Source organism: Leptinotarsa decemlineata, unplaced genomic scaffold, assembly GCF_025532065.1.
Source record: "Leptinotarsa decemlineata unplaced genomic scaffold, Ldec_3_MD MMD2_tig00000591_RagTag_RagTag, whole genome shotgun sequence".
NCBI classification, from domain to species: domain Eukaryota; kingdom Metazoa; phylum Arthropoda; class Insecta; order Coleoptera; family Chrysomelidae; genus Leptinotarsa; species Leptinotarsa decemlineata.
Genome location: NW_027412552.1, coordinates 2,227,775 through 2,244,875, shown reverse-complemented (window position 1 = coordinate 2,244,875; position 17,101 = coordinate 2,227,775). Strand labels below are relative to the sequence as shown.

The 17,101-nt window shown below is 34.7% G+C and overlaps 1 protein-coding gene across 1 annotated transcript in view; it reads left to right on the top strand.

Moving 5' to 3' along the window:
- Positions 1–14,979, top strand: part of LOC111508590 (6-phosphofructo-2-kinase/fructose-2,6-bisphosphatase) — a 31,715-nt gene extending 16,736 nt beyond the window's left edge. The window contains exons 5-7 of the mRNA XM_023164150.2: positions 5,277–5,495; positions 9,939–10,229; positions 14,288–14,979. Coding sequence (XP_023019918.2) covers positions 5,277–5,495; positions 9,939–10,229; positions 14,288–14,458 — 681 coding nt within the window. The 3' untranslated portion in view covers positions 14,459–14,979. The remainder of the gene's footprint in view (positions 1–5,276; positions 5,496–9,938; positions 10,230–14,287) is intronic.
- Positions 14,980–17,101: the final 2,122 nt, after the last annotated feature.

The window sequence follows — 17,101 nt, the reverse complement described above, 5'->3', positions numbered from 1 at the left end:
CATTCCACCGTCCAGGAAACCGGTCATCTAAAAACTCTCTTACCGGAGCAACATAGTGTGCTCCATCTTGCTGGAAATGAAGCCAATCATCATTAAGATTTTGGTCATTTTCAATTATCTCTGTTATGAGAGGATCAATTGTGTCTTCAAGCATGTTCAGATAGGCCTCACCAGTTCCCAGGAATAAAAAGTGGCCCTACGATATGACTACCTAATATGCCACACCAGACATTGATTTTTTGAGGGTACTGGGTATGGACCTCTCGGAATAAGTGTGGGTTACTGTCATCCCAGTAACGGCAATTATGCCTATTCACAGCTCCATTAAAAAAAAAGTACTCTCATCGGAAAAGCACGTGTTGAATGATAGGTGCGGATCATCAATTAGTAGCTGGCTCAGTTGTTCACAAAATTGCAGCCTTCTATCAGGATCATCTTCATTGAGTTCCTGTACTAATTTAATTTTGTACGGATGAAATTTATAGGCTTTTAATATCCGTATTATGGACGAACGGGAGACACCTGAAGCTGCAGCAAGCTGACGGGTACTTTGAGTTTGATCCAATTCAACATGTCCCAAAACAGCGACTTTCACTGCTTCATTTCTGATCGGTTTCCGTGGCTGGTGTTTCACATTACAGACAGATCCGGTATCGACAAACTTTTGGACTAACTTGGCAACGTACGAATCATTCATATTTTTCCCGGGATTAAAGAGGCGAGCAGTAAGTCTAGCACAACTATTATGTTGATAATAAAATTTAACAATTTCAACTCGATCAGGAATGGAATAACCACTTTTACAGTAAAGTTGAAATAATTTCAAAAGCAACCGAACTGAATCAATGAAATTTTGTCTAAATTCTTTTTGTACACTAATCTGCTGTTGTTATTTGAACCAAAAAAATGCACGAGAGAAATTGAGGAATGTAGTAATGATAAAAATGCCGTTTTTTCCGCATTTTTATTAACACCAAAAATATCGAGTAAATGTTCTTGCTTTTTTTATAACTACTCAAGTAAATACAACAAATTAGGTATCATTGGAAAGAGAATTTTGTGCCCTTTCAAATGATATATCACTCGACCCCACTTTCTATTTAAAATTTTAGGGTTGTTACTCCCCCTCGGTAGGGGGTTGAAGACACAAAAAAAGGAGAAAAGCAAGGTGCATACTTTTCGTTGGACCACTCGATATATTTTATCATCTTCTATTTGAATAACACACCCAGCTAAATAGTTATAATAGTGACGGACAATGTGTTTTTTTTCATTAAATAAATTTGCTGAAAATTTAGTGCCTACTAAATTGAAATTATATTTATAGAGTTTATTGTATTGTCTATTGTAGCTATACAATTGTACAGCTACAATTGCTATTGTATAGCTATAGCAATTGTAGCTATTGGTTGTTCACGTTAAGAAGAGAATGATGTCACAAGATGACAAGTTACGGCGTTGCCAACATGTGCACTATTTCGAACTTTCAAACTCTTTGTATTGTTGATATGTTTTATTGCCATTATCCTTACTATTAACTTACTTTTTGTATTTGTTGAGACTATTTTGACAATGCTTTAGGCATATTGAATATACGCAGGTATTATCAAAAGAAAAGAAAGACTGACAGTTTTCGAGTTTTTTTCGATTCGGCAACGTCTGAAATTTTACCATCAGTTGAGCAACTTACAAAATGAAATGTTACTAGTTTCATTGCTGTTGAACGCATTTCAGTGGGAATTTTAACGTTGTTATGTTGGATATACAAAATTACCAAAAATGACGTCATTCTCTTCTTAACGTGAACAACCTATATACAATTGTACAGCTACAGTTGCTATTGTATATCTATAGAAATTGTAGTTATACAATTGTACAGCTACAGTTGCTATTGTATGGCTATAGCAATTGTAGCTATGCAATTGTAAAGCTACAGTTGCTATTGTATATCTATAGAAATTGTAGCTATGCAATTGTACAGCTACAGTTGCTATTGTATGGCTATAGCAATTGTAGCTATGCAATTGTACAGCTACAGTTGCTATTGTATGGCTATAGAAATTGCAGCTATACAATTGTACAGTTGCTATTGCATGGCTATAGCAATTGTAGCTATGCAATTGTGCAGCTACAGTTGCTATTGTATATCTATAGAAATTGTAGCCATACAATTGTACAGCTACAGTTGCTATTGTATGGCTATAGCAATTGTAGCTATGCAATTGTACTGCTACAGTTGCTATTGTATAGCTATAGCAAAAGATAATAAATTTTTTACCAGGTTTGGTACCTAATAATGCGGAAATTGACATTTTGATAGAAAAGACCAAATAACGAATTATAGGTCAATGTCAGTATTAGATGCCATAAGCCAATTCCAGCTAGATTCAGATTCGAAACAAAAATGTGGAGTTCTTTCACTAAATCAAATCAAAATCAAATAAAAATATACTTTATTGTCCAAGAATAACAATTCTCATGACAAAGCATACAGTCACCATGATAACATCACAAATATACAGTTAGCAAGGAGATCATAAATACACATAAATTCACACTTACAATAAGCGGACATAATTACATATACAAACAAGATTTACACCACTAAGCCAAATAACATTGAACAACAAAACTACGATGTGCCAATTAAATGAATAAAGTAACATGCCGGAAAAACAAAAAGAAAAAATTTTTACATTTTGTACATGAAATTACAAGGACTACCTCTAAATATATAAAGAATTAGTAATAAAGTATTCTTCCAGGGTATAGTAGGCCCTCCCAACTATGAGCGTTTTTACAGATTTTCTGAACTTGACTTCGCTTTTGATGACACGCAAGGTTAGGGGAAGATGATTGAAAATTTTCTTGCCCTCAAAAATTAGAGAGTTGCAAGTTAAGGTTGAGGAGGGAATTGGAAGCGAGATCAAGTGAGAGGAGCGAGTGTTATAGGTTGACTCAGAAGTAATTATAGCTTGGTATCTCTTGTGCATGAGGCAAGCCATTTCCAAAATGTAGATACAAACCAATGTCAGAACTCCATGTTGCATGAACAAGGGACGACAGGAGTCACGGTAATCAGAACTACATAGATATCTAATTGCCCTTTTTTGGGGAGAGAATACTCTTTGAAATAAGTACTGAGCACACGCGCCCCAGAAGCAGATTCCATAACGAAGATGAGATTCTATTAGTGCGTAGTATACGTTCTTCGCTATACCCAAATTCAACTCATTAGCAACGACACGAACCTGAAGCTAATCGATTGCATAGTTTTGTAATATGGTTACCAAACTTCAATTTATTATCAATCAGAAGTCTCAGAAATTTATTATCCGTAGAAATGGAGATTTGTTCCTTGTCCAAATAAACATTATCTAAGTCGCCCTTGAAAGCTAGTAGATTGGAATCACACCAATTCTCAACTTTTTCTATATCTATACTCATGTGGTAGTTAAGCTCTGAAGAGTTTTTGTTGTGCCATAGAATCGATGTATCATCTGCAAAAATAGTAATTTCACCATTGATGTCTTAGTTGGTGAAGTCGTTAATATAAATGAGAAATAGAGTCGGGCCCAAAACTGATCCTCGAGGAACTCCACTCTCAATTACTTGCTTTCCAGACTCAATACCATTAAATGATACAATTTGGCCACGATCCGATAAGTACGACTTGAGCCAGGACTGTACCGTGCCTCGAAACCCATAAACTTCCAGTTTGCTGAGCAGTATTCCATGATTTACGCAGTCGAATGCCTTTGATAAATCACAGAATATCGCCGCTGCAGCCTCTCGTTCATTTAAATTAATATAAAGAGATTCTAAGAAAGTCAAAATGGCGTTCTGAGTGTTCTTAGAACATTGAAATCCATATTGGCGGTTACTTAGAATATTAAATTTTTTGAGAAATGCTGTCATTCTCCTCTTCATAGTTTTCTCGACAATTTTTGACAGAACAGGTAGTATAGAAATTGGTCTGTAGCTGGAAGGCGACTCGAAATCACCACCCTTGTGAAAGGGAATGATAGTTGCCAATTTGAGGCATGACTGAAATGTCCCACGGGGCAACGACAAGTTAATTGTTTCAGCTATAGTACATTCGGAGCTATATCAGGTAATTTGAGAAGGATATTCACTGAAATATCGTCCCATCCCGAGGAGGATTTGTTTTTTATTTCGCTCATGACTTCTTTTGCTTCGATAAAATCAGTTGGTACAAAACTGCTACCGCAGTTGATTGGTCAAACCACCAACACTGACATAAAAACTTGGCAAGTTGACTTGGGTGTCACACCAATAGGTGGTTCCACTTATGTTTCGCTTGCGTTTTACGCAGCTATTTTTATCAAGTACTTTCTTGGTTTTTTCTCATTTTGTCTTCAATCGAGGACCGCCTGCCGGTACTGACGATGCCCAATAGGCTGAAACAGCTGTATACCGGTGGCTCTTAAATTGAAATCAATATGGGAATGATCAAAGAGTACTTATCTATTTATTTTTTGATTTTCATGGAATTATTTTCCAGCAGCTTGACTGCATTAACCTTTCTAGATTTCATATCATTTCTAGAAACATGTGGATTCGTTTTCCGATGGCATTTCAGGTTAGCTTCCCAAATTTCTGCTACCGCAGTTGTCGGTTGATTGGTCAAACCACCAACACTGACATAAAAACTTGGCAAGTTGACTTGGGTGTCACACCAATAGGTGGTTCCACTTATGTTTCGCTTGCGTTTACGCAGCTATTTTTATCAAGTACTTTCTTGGTTTTTTCTCATTTTGTCTTCAATCGAGGACCGCCTGCCCGGTACTGACGATGCCCAATAGGCTGAAACAGCTGTATACCGGTGGCTCTTAAATTGAAATCAATATGGGAATGATCAAAGAGTACTTATCTATTTATATATATATATATATATATATATATATATATATATATATATATATATATATATATATATATATGTATATATATATATATATGTGTGTGTTGAGTGTATAGTGTGTGTTGAGAATCATTTTTTGTACTCTCCAAGTTGATTCCATCATTGTTTTTCTCAATTTCAGTTCTGATTGATCTTTTTTTTTGTTGCTCTGTTTATACTAATTTATGTTATGGTTTTGAATTATTGTTTTTTCTCTGCTTTAAATATGTATGTTCCTTGGGAAAATGAATTGTTATTATTAAAGGGAAGTTACATAATTTCCTGAGATCAATAAAAATTAATATCATAGACTTCATAAGTAAAACCCTGAAGTTAATTTTCACATTTCCAGCATGGGGAAAGCGAGTTCAATGTTATAGGAAAAATTGGTGGCGACGCCACATTATCGCCTCGAGGTAGACTTTACTCAAAAGCGCTAGCCAATCACGTGCATGCCTTGAACCTTCCCAGTCTTCAAGTTTGGACATCAACTTTGAAGAGAACCAAAGCCACCAGCGCTAATATTCAAGCCCCCCAACAGCACCTGCACGAACTTGACGAGATTTGGTCGGTGAGTGCAAACAAAATTGATAATAATTTTTAATTGAAAGGGGTACTTTTTTAGGAGAGAGAATAATTTGTAGATCATGCAAAGGAGTAACTTTCAGACACGAACTGGAAGAAAAAGTCCTCTCGAAACAACTACTTTTATATGAACATTGAATTATACAAAATACACTTTTTCCTATTCAGTTTGTACTACAAACATTCGTTATGGAATTCATTCATTCCTCGACTATAATCTCATGTTTTGTTTGGATAAGAAAATATTCAAAAGTTGTCCCACTGGTCTCAAATGGTTGAATAAACCAGGAATGTAAAGGTTCCTCTGAAAAACTGTTTCAGATATTTCTGCTTCTACATCACAAACGGAATTGTGAGCTATTTATGGCTCTTTTTGACGATAGCTTTAAATTGATAACGTGTTGGTATGTTTTCGTAGATTGAGAAAAGAAAAAGTTGGTTATATTTTTCTTTCTGTGTCAGCGTATGTCCACCTAGCAAAGCAAACCACATAAATACTGAAAGAAAAGACAGAAAACTGGATCAGGGGTAACAAATCACATTTCAAAATCTACCCTGACTTAACAATAAAATGAATTATAACAATATCATCATGACTGATTGAACTTCATCTTGCAAATATTTTCTATTGATCTGGATTTATTTTTCTGACTCTAGAAATTAAGAATACAAGAGTTTTATTGTATTCAGTTTGCAAATTCTATTTGGCATTTCTAGATACTCCAGCAGCTTATGAAATTTGTTGTTTGGCTTCTTCTATTTTTATTTCTTCATTTCAATATTCTCAAAACCTTTAAGGGGAACTGATTTTTTTATTAAAACACGTTTTACAAAAAGGATCAAGTATCACAGTTCATGAATAAACCCCTAAATATTGGCTGTGATTCACTTTTTTTTCGCAATTATTATCAAAAAAGATTATTGACACTTCACAATTTGTTATCTCAAGTGCTTTATTTTGTTCTATTATTTTTTTGCCTCTCCAACCATTCCATTGAAAATGTCTTTGCCTTGGAATTTGGAAGATAATTAAACATGTTTTAAAAATAGAGCATATGATATTAGACATCTGTATAGATAGAACTCAATAGAGAAATATTTTGTTTGTCTGACATTTTATCTAATAAAATGATATATTTAAGATAGATGAAGTATCACCTGATATATTAATTGATTTTTCATGTTGGAAAATGACTTTATCACAATTCTCATATATCAAAATTAATTGATGTCTTTTGTTACAAAACTAATTTAAATAACGAACTTTGCACAATACTGATTTCTTACAAACCACATAAAACATTCAGAATGTTTAGGAATCTTTTGGAAACTTGCTCAGCTATTATGTTTTTTTGTTTCTTTTACTGTCATAGGAAAACATGCTCACAGAAATAAAAAAAGTAAACTCAAACTTAACATAAACAAAACAAAGTACATGTTATTACAAAAGAAGATCATTGATGATAAATTGAACTGGACGAAACATATTGATTATAATTATAATTATTGCCCTTCATAAGTGTAGAAAATACACACATCGGAAAAGTCTAGGGATATTTTTTAAAATTGCAATAATTTTTTTTTTAGATCGCTTTAGGGAAAAAAAGTTGACGGGTGATTATTAAACGAATGTAACTTACAACAAAATTTATTAAATGGTCAAAAATACTGAGTGCGTATATAAGCAAAACTAAAAAAAAATATGGCTCTTCTTTGGCACCCCGAAAAAAATCATAATACAAAAAAAATTGGAATCAGTACAAAGTATGGCCTCCACGCTGGTTTATTACGGCCCTACATCTATCGTGCATCGACAAAATGAGATTGTCAATGTCTTTTTGAGGTACATTTGCCCATTCAGCGATTAAAAGCTCTCTCAATTGAAACGTTGTGTGAATGTTCCCCATATGCGGAGTAATTCTTCGTTGAAGCATGTCCCACACATGCTCGATGGGATTCAGGTCCGGTGATTGTGCTGGCCATGGCAATACATCAACTCCTTCGTTGGTGAGCCAGTCAGTCACTAAACGCGCGACATGTGGACGAGCATTATCGTGCATTAGGTGGAAGTTTTCACCAACAGCACCAGCAAACGGACGGACGATAGGTAGAAGAATGGTGTCGAGGTACTGTCGAGCTGTGAGGGAGCGATTTGGAAAAACGAGATCGGTTCTGCCGCCGATCATGATTCCACCCCATAGCATTACTGTACCACCTCTGTATGTGTGGACTTCCCGGACGTGTCTCAAACGTTCATTATTTCCAGGTCGTCTCCACAGTCTTACTCGACGAGAATCTGGATGAAATCCAAATCTGGATTCGTCTGTAAACAAAACTGTCGCCCAATCATTTGCATCCCAGTTTTGATATTCTTGACACCACTCTAATCTTCTACCGCGATTGCCTCTCGACAAAGGTGGACATCTAAGTGGCCTTCTGTTGTGGAGATCTGCTTCATGCAGTCGATTTCTGACAGTATCACGACCAATGGTTACCTGGTGCGTCTGCTGCAACACGTTAACCAACTCAGGTGCTGTGATTGTCGGTTGTCTTCTTGCGGTTAAGACCAAAAATCGGTCTTGAACTGCAGTTGTAGCGCGTCCTCGCCCTGGATGTTGTTCGGCTGGACTGCCAGTTTCACGGAAACGCCGCCACAATCGACTGATAACACTTTGGGAGACCCCCAAACGAAGAGCTACATCATTTTGTCGCATGCCACCTTGAAGAAGCCCTACAGCTCTATTCATCTCAGCCAATGGTAAGTGATGGCGATCCATGTTAAAGCACAATATTTCCAGTTTAATTGCTGAGCAAGAACTGCATAGAATGTACAAACTCGACACTTTCAGATTATTCATTTTAGCCGAAAACCTACAGTTTGTAAAAAACTTGATAAAAGATTAGTTACCGTTTTTGCAGGCTTTGTTCAACCCATAGAAATCTACAGGGTGGTCGAGTGTACCAATTTAATCGAAATTAAACGACCTCATGCATTTATTTTTATGATATTTAGTATGTTATAAAAATATCCCTAGACTTTTCCAATGTGTGTATATTTGAGGTATAAAACAGATTTCCTGTTGATATTCACAATTGGTAAAACAGAGTGGAAAGCATATATTTCATGGTGAACAATGTGACCCTAACAAATACTGATCATAATGTAAGATTCTTGGGAATCATTCTAGATGAGTTTCTCAACTGGAAAGCCCACTGTAAACAATTAATTTCAAAACTTAATTCATTGAAGTATTCCTTTATCAACTTACGAACAGTTTTAACAAAGAGTCAGTTGCTCAATATATATTATGCTCAAGTAGAATCTAGACTTAGGTACCGTGTCTGTATCTGGGGTAGATCTTCCACAGCACAAAATGTTTTTAGAGCACAAAAAGGAATTCTGAGGTGCATACCAAATTGTTGAAACAGAGAATCATGCAAGGCACTTTTTAAACAGTACGTTGATCTAACTTTAACAACAGTTTATATTCTTGAACTGTGTATGTATGTGTTCAAAACTAAATTAACTTTTACAACAAATATTAAACTTTATCAACATGATACTAGAACCAAGAATCATTTTCATTTGCCCATTGGAGATTCAAATTAACGTCATGTGGACCAGGGTGCATTGGTCCAAAGATATATATTTACCTTCTAGATCATTTGAAGGCCTTGAATAGTTTCTCTGTGTTCAAAAAATCATTAAAGAATTATTTATTAGAAAAATGCCTTTATGATTTACAGGAATTCTTTGAATAACTCATATTCATATTAGTTTTAGAGTATGAGCCTGTCTTCCCTTTTTATTTTCTTATTTAATTTGTATTTTGTATTGACACTTCCCACACAATTTCACACTTTCACACAATAACGTACCTGTTATAAACATTTATGCTTTTTAGGGTCAATAAATGATTGATTAATATTCCAATACAAGAATGTTTTGCTACTCAGTAAATGTTGTTTTGTAGTTTTTGTAATATTACTTTCTCAATTTTATATCTATATTTCATTAATGAAGATACTTTACTGAAAAATATCTTAGAGAAATTTATTGATTAAATCTGCCAACAACTTTTTCAAAACTAATACACTTTATTGTATGATTTTCACTATTAAGGGTTTTTCAAAAACTGCTACACTCCTTTTGCATATAATAGCTTTCTCGAGCGTAAGCCCTTTCCTTCTTCGGAAGATTTCCACATTTTTTTGTATGAAGATAGTGAAGTAGAAAACCAAAATGTTTCTTTCCCAAAAATTAATCTCTCCTAAAAATATTACTTTTTCAATTCATACTCATTCAATTAGATAAACTGTTTAGTATAATATGAAATTTGGAATAGTAGAAAGCAATAAATATCGCAATAAATATTGCCAAATCTATTAGTTGATGTCATTGATCCTCAGTGCAACTTTTCTTGTTCAGGGGGATTGCGAAAGCCTCTCGTATGAAGAACTGCAGGAACACTTTCCGAAAGAGCTGGCTCTGCGCGACCGAGAAAAGCTCAAGTACCGCTATCCCCAGGGAGAGTCCTACATCGACGTGATGAACCGTCTAGTCCCGGTGCTCACGCAACTTGAGTGCGAGACAAACGTGCTGACCGTTTCCCATCAGGCAGTGTTGCGTTGCGTTTTGGGGTACTTTCTAGAAACTCCACCGGAAGAAATTCCATACATTCATGTTCCTTTGCATACAATCATCAAACTGACTCTACAGGTGAATGAACTGGATTTGATTTTCTGCTGGTTTCGAATTCAAAAAACCGTATGAACATTCACAAATAACTAAGAAAGAATGTTTGGTGCAATATATTTTCAACAATCCCGTTTTGAAGAGGACTTTTGAGCAAGAAACTATTGAAATATCTTAATTTTGTTTTAATTTAATATTTGGTTGAAATTTCATTCCAAAACTCATTCAATTTCACCATGAAAGATTGTCTAATGAGTAGTCAAAAGGTGCATTTCATTAGTTAGGACTTGCATTGCATTGATTTGAATTGATTTGTCAACCTCCTTCAAACAATTACTCGAAAGGTAATTGCATCATTTCCCATTCAAATTGCTCATAAATTAAAGGTGAAAAAAAATTGAAAATTGGAACCTATAGCGTAGAATAAATAAAAAAAAGTACTTCTTTCAATCACCAGAAATACAATTCGTCTCGTCTCGTCTCGACCCGTATTTCATCAACCAAGTTGGCGTCTTAAATAATAGGAAATAATAATAATAATAATAAAAAACTTTATTCACCGTAAGAGTACAGAATATAAATAAATGAACTACATGATAGAGTGGGAATAAAGACTTGAACGATAAGCGCTATTGCACTTGTTTCGTTATTGTGTAACAAGGAGTATAATTTATAGAGTACGCTACAAGACAAATAGAATGTAACATAAAAATAAAAAATAATAATTTGAAAAGACATGACGTTATGAGTTGACAGAAAATATAAATAAAACAATAATAATAATAATAATAAGATTCGTGTAAACTTAATACAGGGTGCCTGTTTATGGTAACAATGAGTATATTTTCTAGAATACGGCACAAGACAAATAATTTAAAAAGGAATAAAACAAGGACATAAACCAATATATGTTGACAGAATGTAAAAATAATAATAAGATTTGTATAAAATTTATATAATGTGACTAGGGTAATATAGCATAATTGGTTGGTATACTTTTTATTCTAATATATTTATCACATATTGTCTTTGTTTTTCGAATATAAACGATTTCAAATTCTTCTTGAAAATTGGAGTGCAGTTACTGTTTTTAATTTTATCAGGAATAATATTGTAGAATTTGGTTGATGTGTATAAAAATGCTCTTTGTGAAATTGACTTTTTCAGTATGATAGGATACGGTATTTTCTTGTAATTTCTCATATAGTAACTGTGATGTTCTTTTATTTGATTTTTGTTGGAATTGTATTTGACGAGTACGTTGTAAAAATAAAGCTGTCTAAGGTCCATTATTTGACATTCCTTGTATAGTTCGTCCGAGGAATAGCGATTGTTTCTAAACATTATAATTTTAAGTATTTTCCATTGCAGGATTTCTAACGGGTTGAGATGGGTACGTAGAGCAGCTCCCCAGGCTACAATGCCATATTTCAAATGACTTTCAACCAGCGCATAATAAAGATTTTTTAATTCTTTGATGGGGAGGTATTTCCTCAGAAATCTGAATCTGAATAGGATTGTCTGAAGTTTCTTGATGACATACTTGATATGAGTATCCCATTTCAGGTACCTATCCAAATAAACACCTAAATATTTCACTTCGCTAACTGCTTGAATTATTAAGTTTGATGTTTGGTTTTTGATAAGGAGATTGTCAAAAGGGCAGGAATTGTTTGAATTGCAACTAAAGGGTAAGAAATTGGTTTTCTCCATATTAACAGTGAGTAATTTATAGTCGAACCATTCTTTTATAGCTTTAAAATCCATTTCAACTACATTTTTGAGGTTATTCCAGGTCTTTTCCTCATAAAAAATGGCTGTATCATCTGCATATCCAATTATTGTACCAGCTGTATTAAGTTTGAATAGGTCGTTTATGTAGAGATTAAATAAAGTTGGTCCTAAGATTGTACCTTGGGGCACACCACATTCTACTCTTCTCGGCTCGCTTTGTATCCCTTCGATTCTTACTGACTGTTCTCTATTGAGTAAATAGCTTTCAAACAGTTTCAGGCAATTGCCCGTAATACCGTTATTTTCCAATGTATTCAGAAGTTTTTTATGATCCACGGTGTCAAAGGCTTTTGAGAGATCAATGAATAGACAGAGAGAGGGTGTGGAGTTCTCTAAAGCCTTGTGTATCTTCTCAGTTAAAGTTATTAAAGCATCATCGGAGGAAATATTTTGTCTGAAGCAAAATTGTTTCTCTGAAATGGAGAAAAATAATTCCTAACTTTGAATTGGTCTCTATTTATATCTAATAGGGTACACTTTCTCATGCACATCAATGATTTTGCGCGAAAACTTGCAGGAAGTTTTCTTGATATTTTTTTATGTTAGTACATTTGTCTCGAACATATGTTCACAGTTTCAGCTGTTTAGTTTGTTGGTGAGAGGCATAAAAGTTAGGAGTGTTTTACGTGTTCAACGATTTTCTGCTATCGAAAAAAATGGATCAAAGAATTTGCATCGAATTTTATGTAAAAAGTGGAATTGAGTGCTCAAAATCACTTGAAATGTTTATAGTGGCATACGGTGATTGTACTCTGAGTCAGAAAAATGTTTACAAGTGGTCAAGCTTTTCACAGAAGGTCGAGAAGATGTGAATAACGACGCTCGCTCTGGACGTCCCGGCACAGAAGTTGCTGAGGATGTCAGCATATCGGTTGCCTCATGCCATGCAATTCTCATGACTCGTGCAGCAATTCCAAAATTCCTGAATTTTTACCAAAAAAAAAAAAACGTCTCATGAGTTGAGTCACGTCAACGGCCATCCAGATTTGCTTAAAAGGGTCATAACTGGTGGCGAATCATGGGTAAATGGTTATGACACCAAAACCAAAGTCCAATTGTCCCAATGAAAGAGCCCAGGAGAGCTAAGACCAAAAAAACACAAGTTCAATCAAATGTTGACGTTTTGCTCACTGTTTTCTTCGATTACGTGGTGTAGTGCATCAAGAGTTCTTACGATCAGTAAGGAGTATTGTCTTGAAGTTATGCGCTGCTTGCGAGAAGCAATACTGAGAAAATGACCGGTATCGTGGCTTTTGCATCACGATAATGCACCTGCTCACTCTTTATCGATTATTCATGATTTTTTTATCATAAACAACATCGTAATCATGCCTCAGCCACTGTATTCACCAGATTTGACCCCTGCGACTCTTTTCTGTTCCCAAGATTGAAGAGACTCATGAAAGGACGGCCTTTTGCGACGATCGAGGAGATAAAAACCGAATCGACTTGCTTCGAGGATTAGAAAACCGCTGGCACAGGTATAATTTTTTTTTTTTTAATTGAAAATTCTTCACATTTATACGGCCAAGCGAGTCATTAACACTCGTTTCAAAGCACGTATCAGAATTCGGAGACAAGAAAAATCTAGAGTCGCTCAACACGCTTTGGAAAACGGCCACAGAATAGTTAAAAATATGAATCGGAAGTTGACAGTGTTTGATATAGAAAAAAAAAACTAATAAATAGAGTTTATTATGATTTTCACTATAAGGGTTTTACAAAAACCGCGACACGTGTTTCGCTATACAATAGCTTCTTCAAGCATAACATGCTTCTTCAAGCATAACATGCTTGAAGAAGCTATTGTATAGCGAAACACGTGTCGCGGTTTTTGTAAAACCCTTATAGTGAAAATCATAGAATAAACTCTATTTATTAGTTTTTCAAATATGGATTTTCATCAAGTATCGGCCAGTTCTATTCAATCGTTTGATATAGATAGAGACCAATAGGAATTAGTTTTCTTCATCTCCTGTAGAAGTTTCACCAACTTGGTAGTTGAAACACGCTTCGAGAAGAGTATATATTGTATATATTGTATTTCTGGTGTTTGGGAAAAGTTTTGGAAGATTGAATTTGAAGAAACAAATTACAGTTTTCAATGTAAACAAATACTTGAGACTAGTCCAACTGATGAAACACGGAAACGCATCTTGAATAAAATGTATAGTGTAATAATTGTTTTTATGTAAAGTACTAGGGTTGGAAAAAATGTCAGCTAGAATTTTTAGTATTTCAAACAAAAACTTTCAACACAATTCGAAATCTGTTTTTTTTTCTTCAAGGGGTTCACCTACAACATGGAAACGGTCAAGATGCCAATCGATTGCGTAGACACCAACAGAGCCAAGCCGATAAATTGTTCTGAAACTCGCAGCGCTGCCGATGCCCTTTTGACCCTGCCCACTCACTATGATTCCATTTCCAGCTTGAAAACGCCGACACCTTGTACCTAGCTCAGAGTGGGGCAATGCTCCCTATTGAAACAGACGTCGATCAGTGGTCGACAAGTCACGAAATCGATCGCTCAGGCATTTTTTGAGTGCTGGGAGAGATTTTGGTAAAATAGGGGTCTTGGCTTTCGATTGAATTTGTAGAATGAAACATGTAGTTTAGTAAAACGAAATGTTTTAATAAAATTTCAAGTAAATTTCACAATGTAACAGATTTATTTGTTTTTATTTGTAAGGATATTTCTTGGAAGTTCTTTATTAGTATTTTTAGAACAATTTTCAAGATGGTCGCTTTTTACCACTTTCAGTTAGTGGTTTCTGCAAATTTTTGACACTATCAATGCTTCTTTGGCATTTTGTTGGTGTGTTAAACCATTTTGGTTATTTTTCCTGCATTTTTTTTTTGAAGGGAAAGAAATCGACAAATTGAGTATAGATTTCTTGGTTCCTGATATGTAATTTTCAGCAAGGATAATCACTGGTTTACTTGTTTTCATGTGAATCAATAAAAATTTTATTGAAAACTGTGTTTTACTAATCCAATTTTATGTTATTTTAGAAATTATTGAACAAATCAGTACCAAAAAAATTAACATCGCCCTAATATACCTATCTTATTTCTTAGTAAAAATCACTTTCAAAATTAATGTAACCAGTAGAATATAACAACTCTAAAGTTATTTTAAGATGCCAATCTCAAGTTAGTTTCATGTTAACAGACGTTAAAAGGTAAGACCTCGAGACCTCGTTAGTCTTTAGCTCGAACAAGTTTCCTAACTTCTGAGTTGTCGTTCGTATGAGGGCAACAGCTGATTAACGAAAAAACAGATTTTTTTTTAAACAGATTAATTTTCAAATTGTTTTAATACCAAAATAAAATATGACATATAACACAGCAGACTATAAGTTTTTTTGCACAGGCAGATTGTTATTGGTATAGGTACTCGCAAAATAACTTTCACGTCGCCGGAGTATTGGCCACTTCAATTATTGTCAAATCGCCAGCAAACATTGGTGGGAAAATTTCTCTCATTGAGAAGCAATGCGGGAAACGCATCCACCTTTACATCTTTGCCGAGAAGAGACTGTATTTTGAAATTATAATTCTCAAAAGTATTGTATACAGGACGCTGCTTACATTCCTAAAACTGCCATTACATTACATATAGAACTGCATTCGGTCTGTAGACACTGCAAAAACTTATTTGTTATAGGGTAACTTGTCAAAATCAATTGTCTTCAGACGATCTGCCCAGAAAGGGTGTTTGTCTCTAGATAATGTAACTTTTCTGTTGGCAGTGCAGCGCCATCGATTGAACGATAGCCAAAGTTTTCAATTTTATATTTTGAAAACTGTAGCACCATCTACTGAGTGACAGCCTAAGTTGATCATTATACAGTGTCATCCCCAAAGTATGCACCATATGGGAAATTTATTAAAGGTTTTTCGACAAAAAGTTATTCTTGATAAAAGGTTGTGCATCCCCTAAAACTAAACATGCACCAACTAAATACAGTAAAACACACGTATTATACGAGGAGCACTCAAATATTTGATGTACTCTTTTTTTTCAAAAATCGCGGAAAATGTTACATAATAAAGTTGTTCAGCATTAGGAAATACATGTAGATTTGAAGTCATGGCCTTCTGAATGGGGTTTTATTTTTTTGCCCATTTTATCAAAATGGTGACTACACTTCTGTACTCCTGATGCTGAATTTTCTCAAAACGGTTAGTTAAGCGTCTGTTCCACGAATCATAGTATCATCCGAGATTTACTGAAAAGCACATCCAAAAGTTATGTATATTTTGAACATTCATATGACCGTGTAGAAAAAAAACCTCCTCACACTTCTGTACTCCTGACACTGAATTTTCTCAAAACGGTTAGTTATGCTTCTGTTCACGAATCATATCATCAATATCCGAGATTTACTGAAAAGTACATTCAAAAGTTATGTATATTTTGAACATTCATATGACCGTGTAGAACAGAAACCTCCTCACACTTCTGTACTCCTGATACTGAATTTTCTGAAAACGGTTAGTAATACGTCTGATCCACGAATCTTATTATAAATATTCGAGATTTACTGAAAAGCACATTCAAAAGTTATGTATATTTTGAACATTCATATGACCATGTAGAACAGAAACCTCCTCACACTTCTGTACTCCTGATACTAAATTTTCTGAAAACGGTTAGTAATGCGTCTGATCCACGAATCTTATTATAAATATTCGAGATTTACTGAAAAGCACATCTTGAAGTTATACCTCCTCACACTTCTGTACTCCTGATACTGAATTTTCTGAAAACGGTTAGTAATATGTCTGATCCACGAATCTTATTATAAATATTCGAGATTTACTGAAAAGCACATCTTGAAGTTATGTATATGTAGAACAGAAACCTCCTCACACTTCTGTACTCCTGATACTGAATTTTCTGAAAACGGTTAGTAATGCGTTTGTTTCACGAATCATATTATCAATATCCGAGATTTACTGGAAAGCACATTCAAAAGTTATGTATATTTTGAACATTCATATGACCATGTAGAACATAAACCTCCTCACACTTCTGTACTCCTGATACTAAATTTTCTGAAAACGGTTAGTTATGCGTCTGTTCCATGAATCAT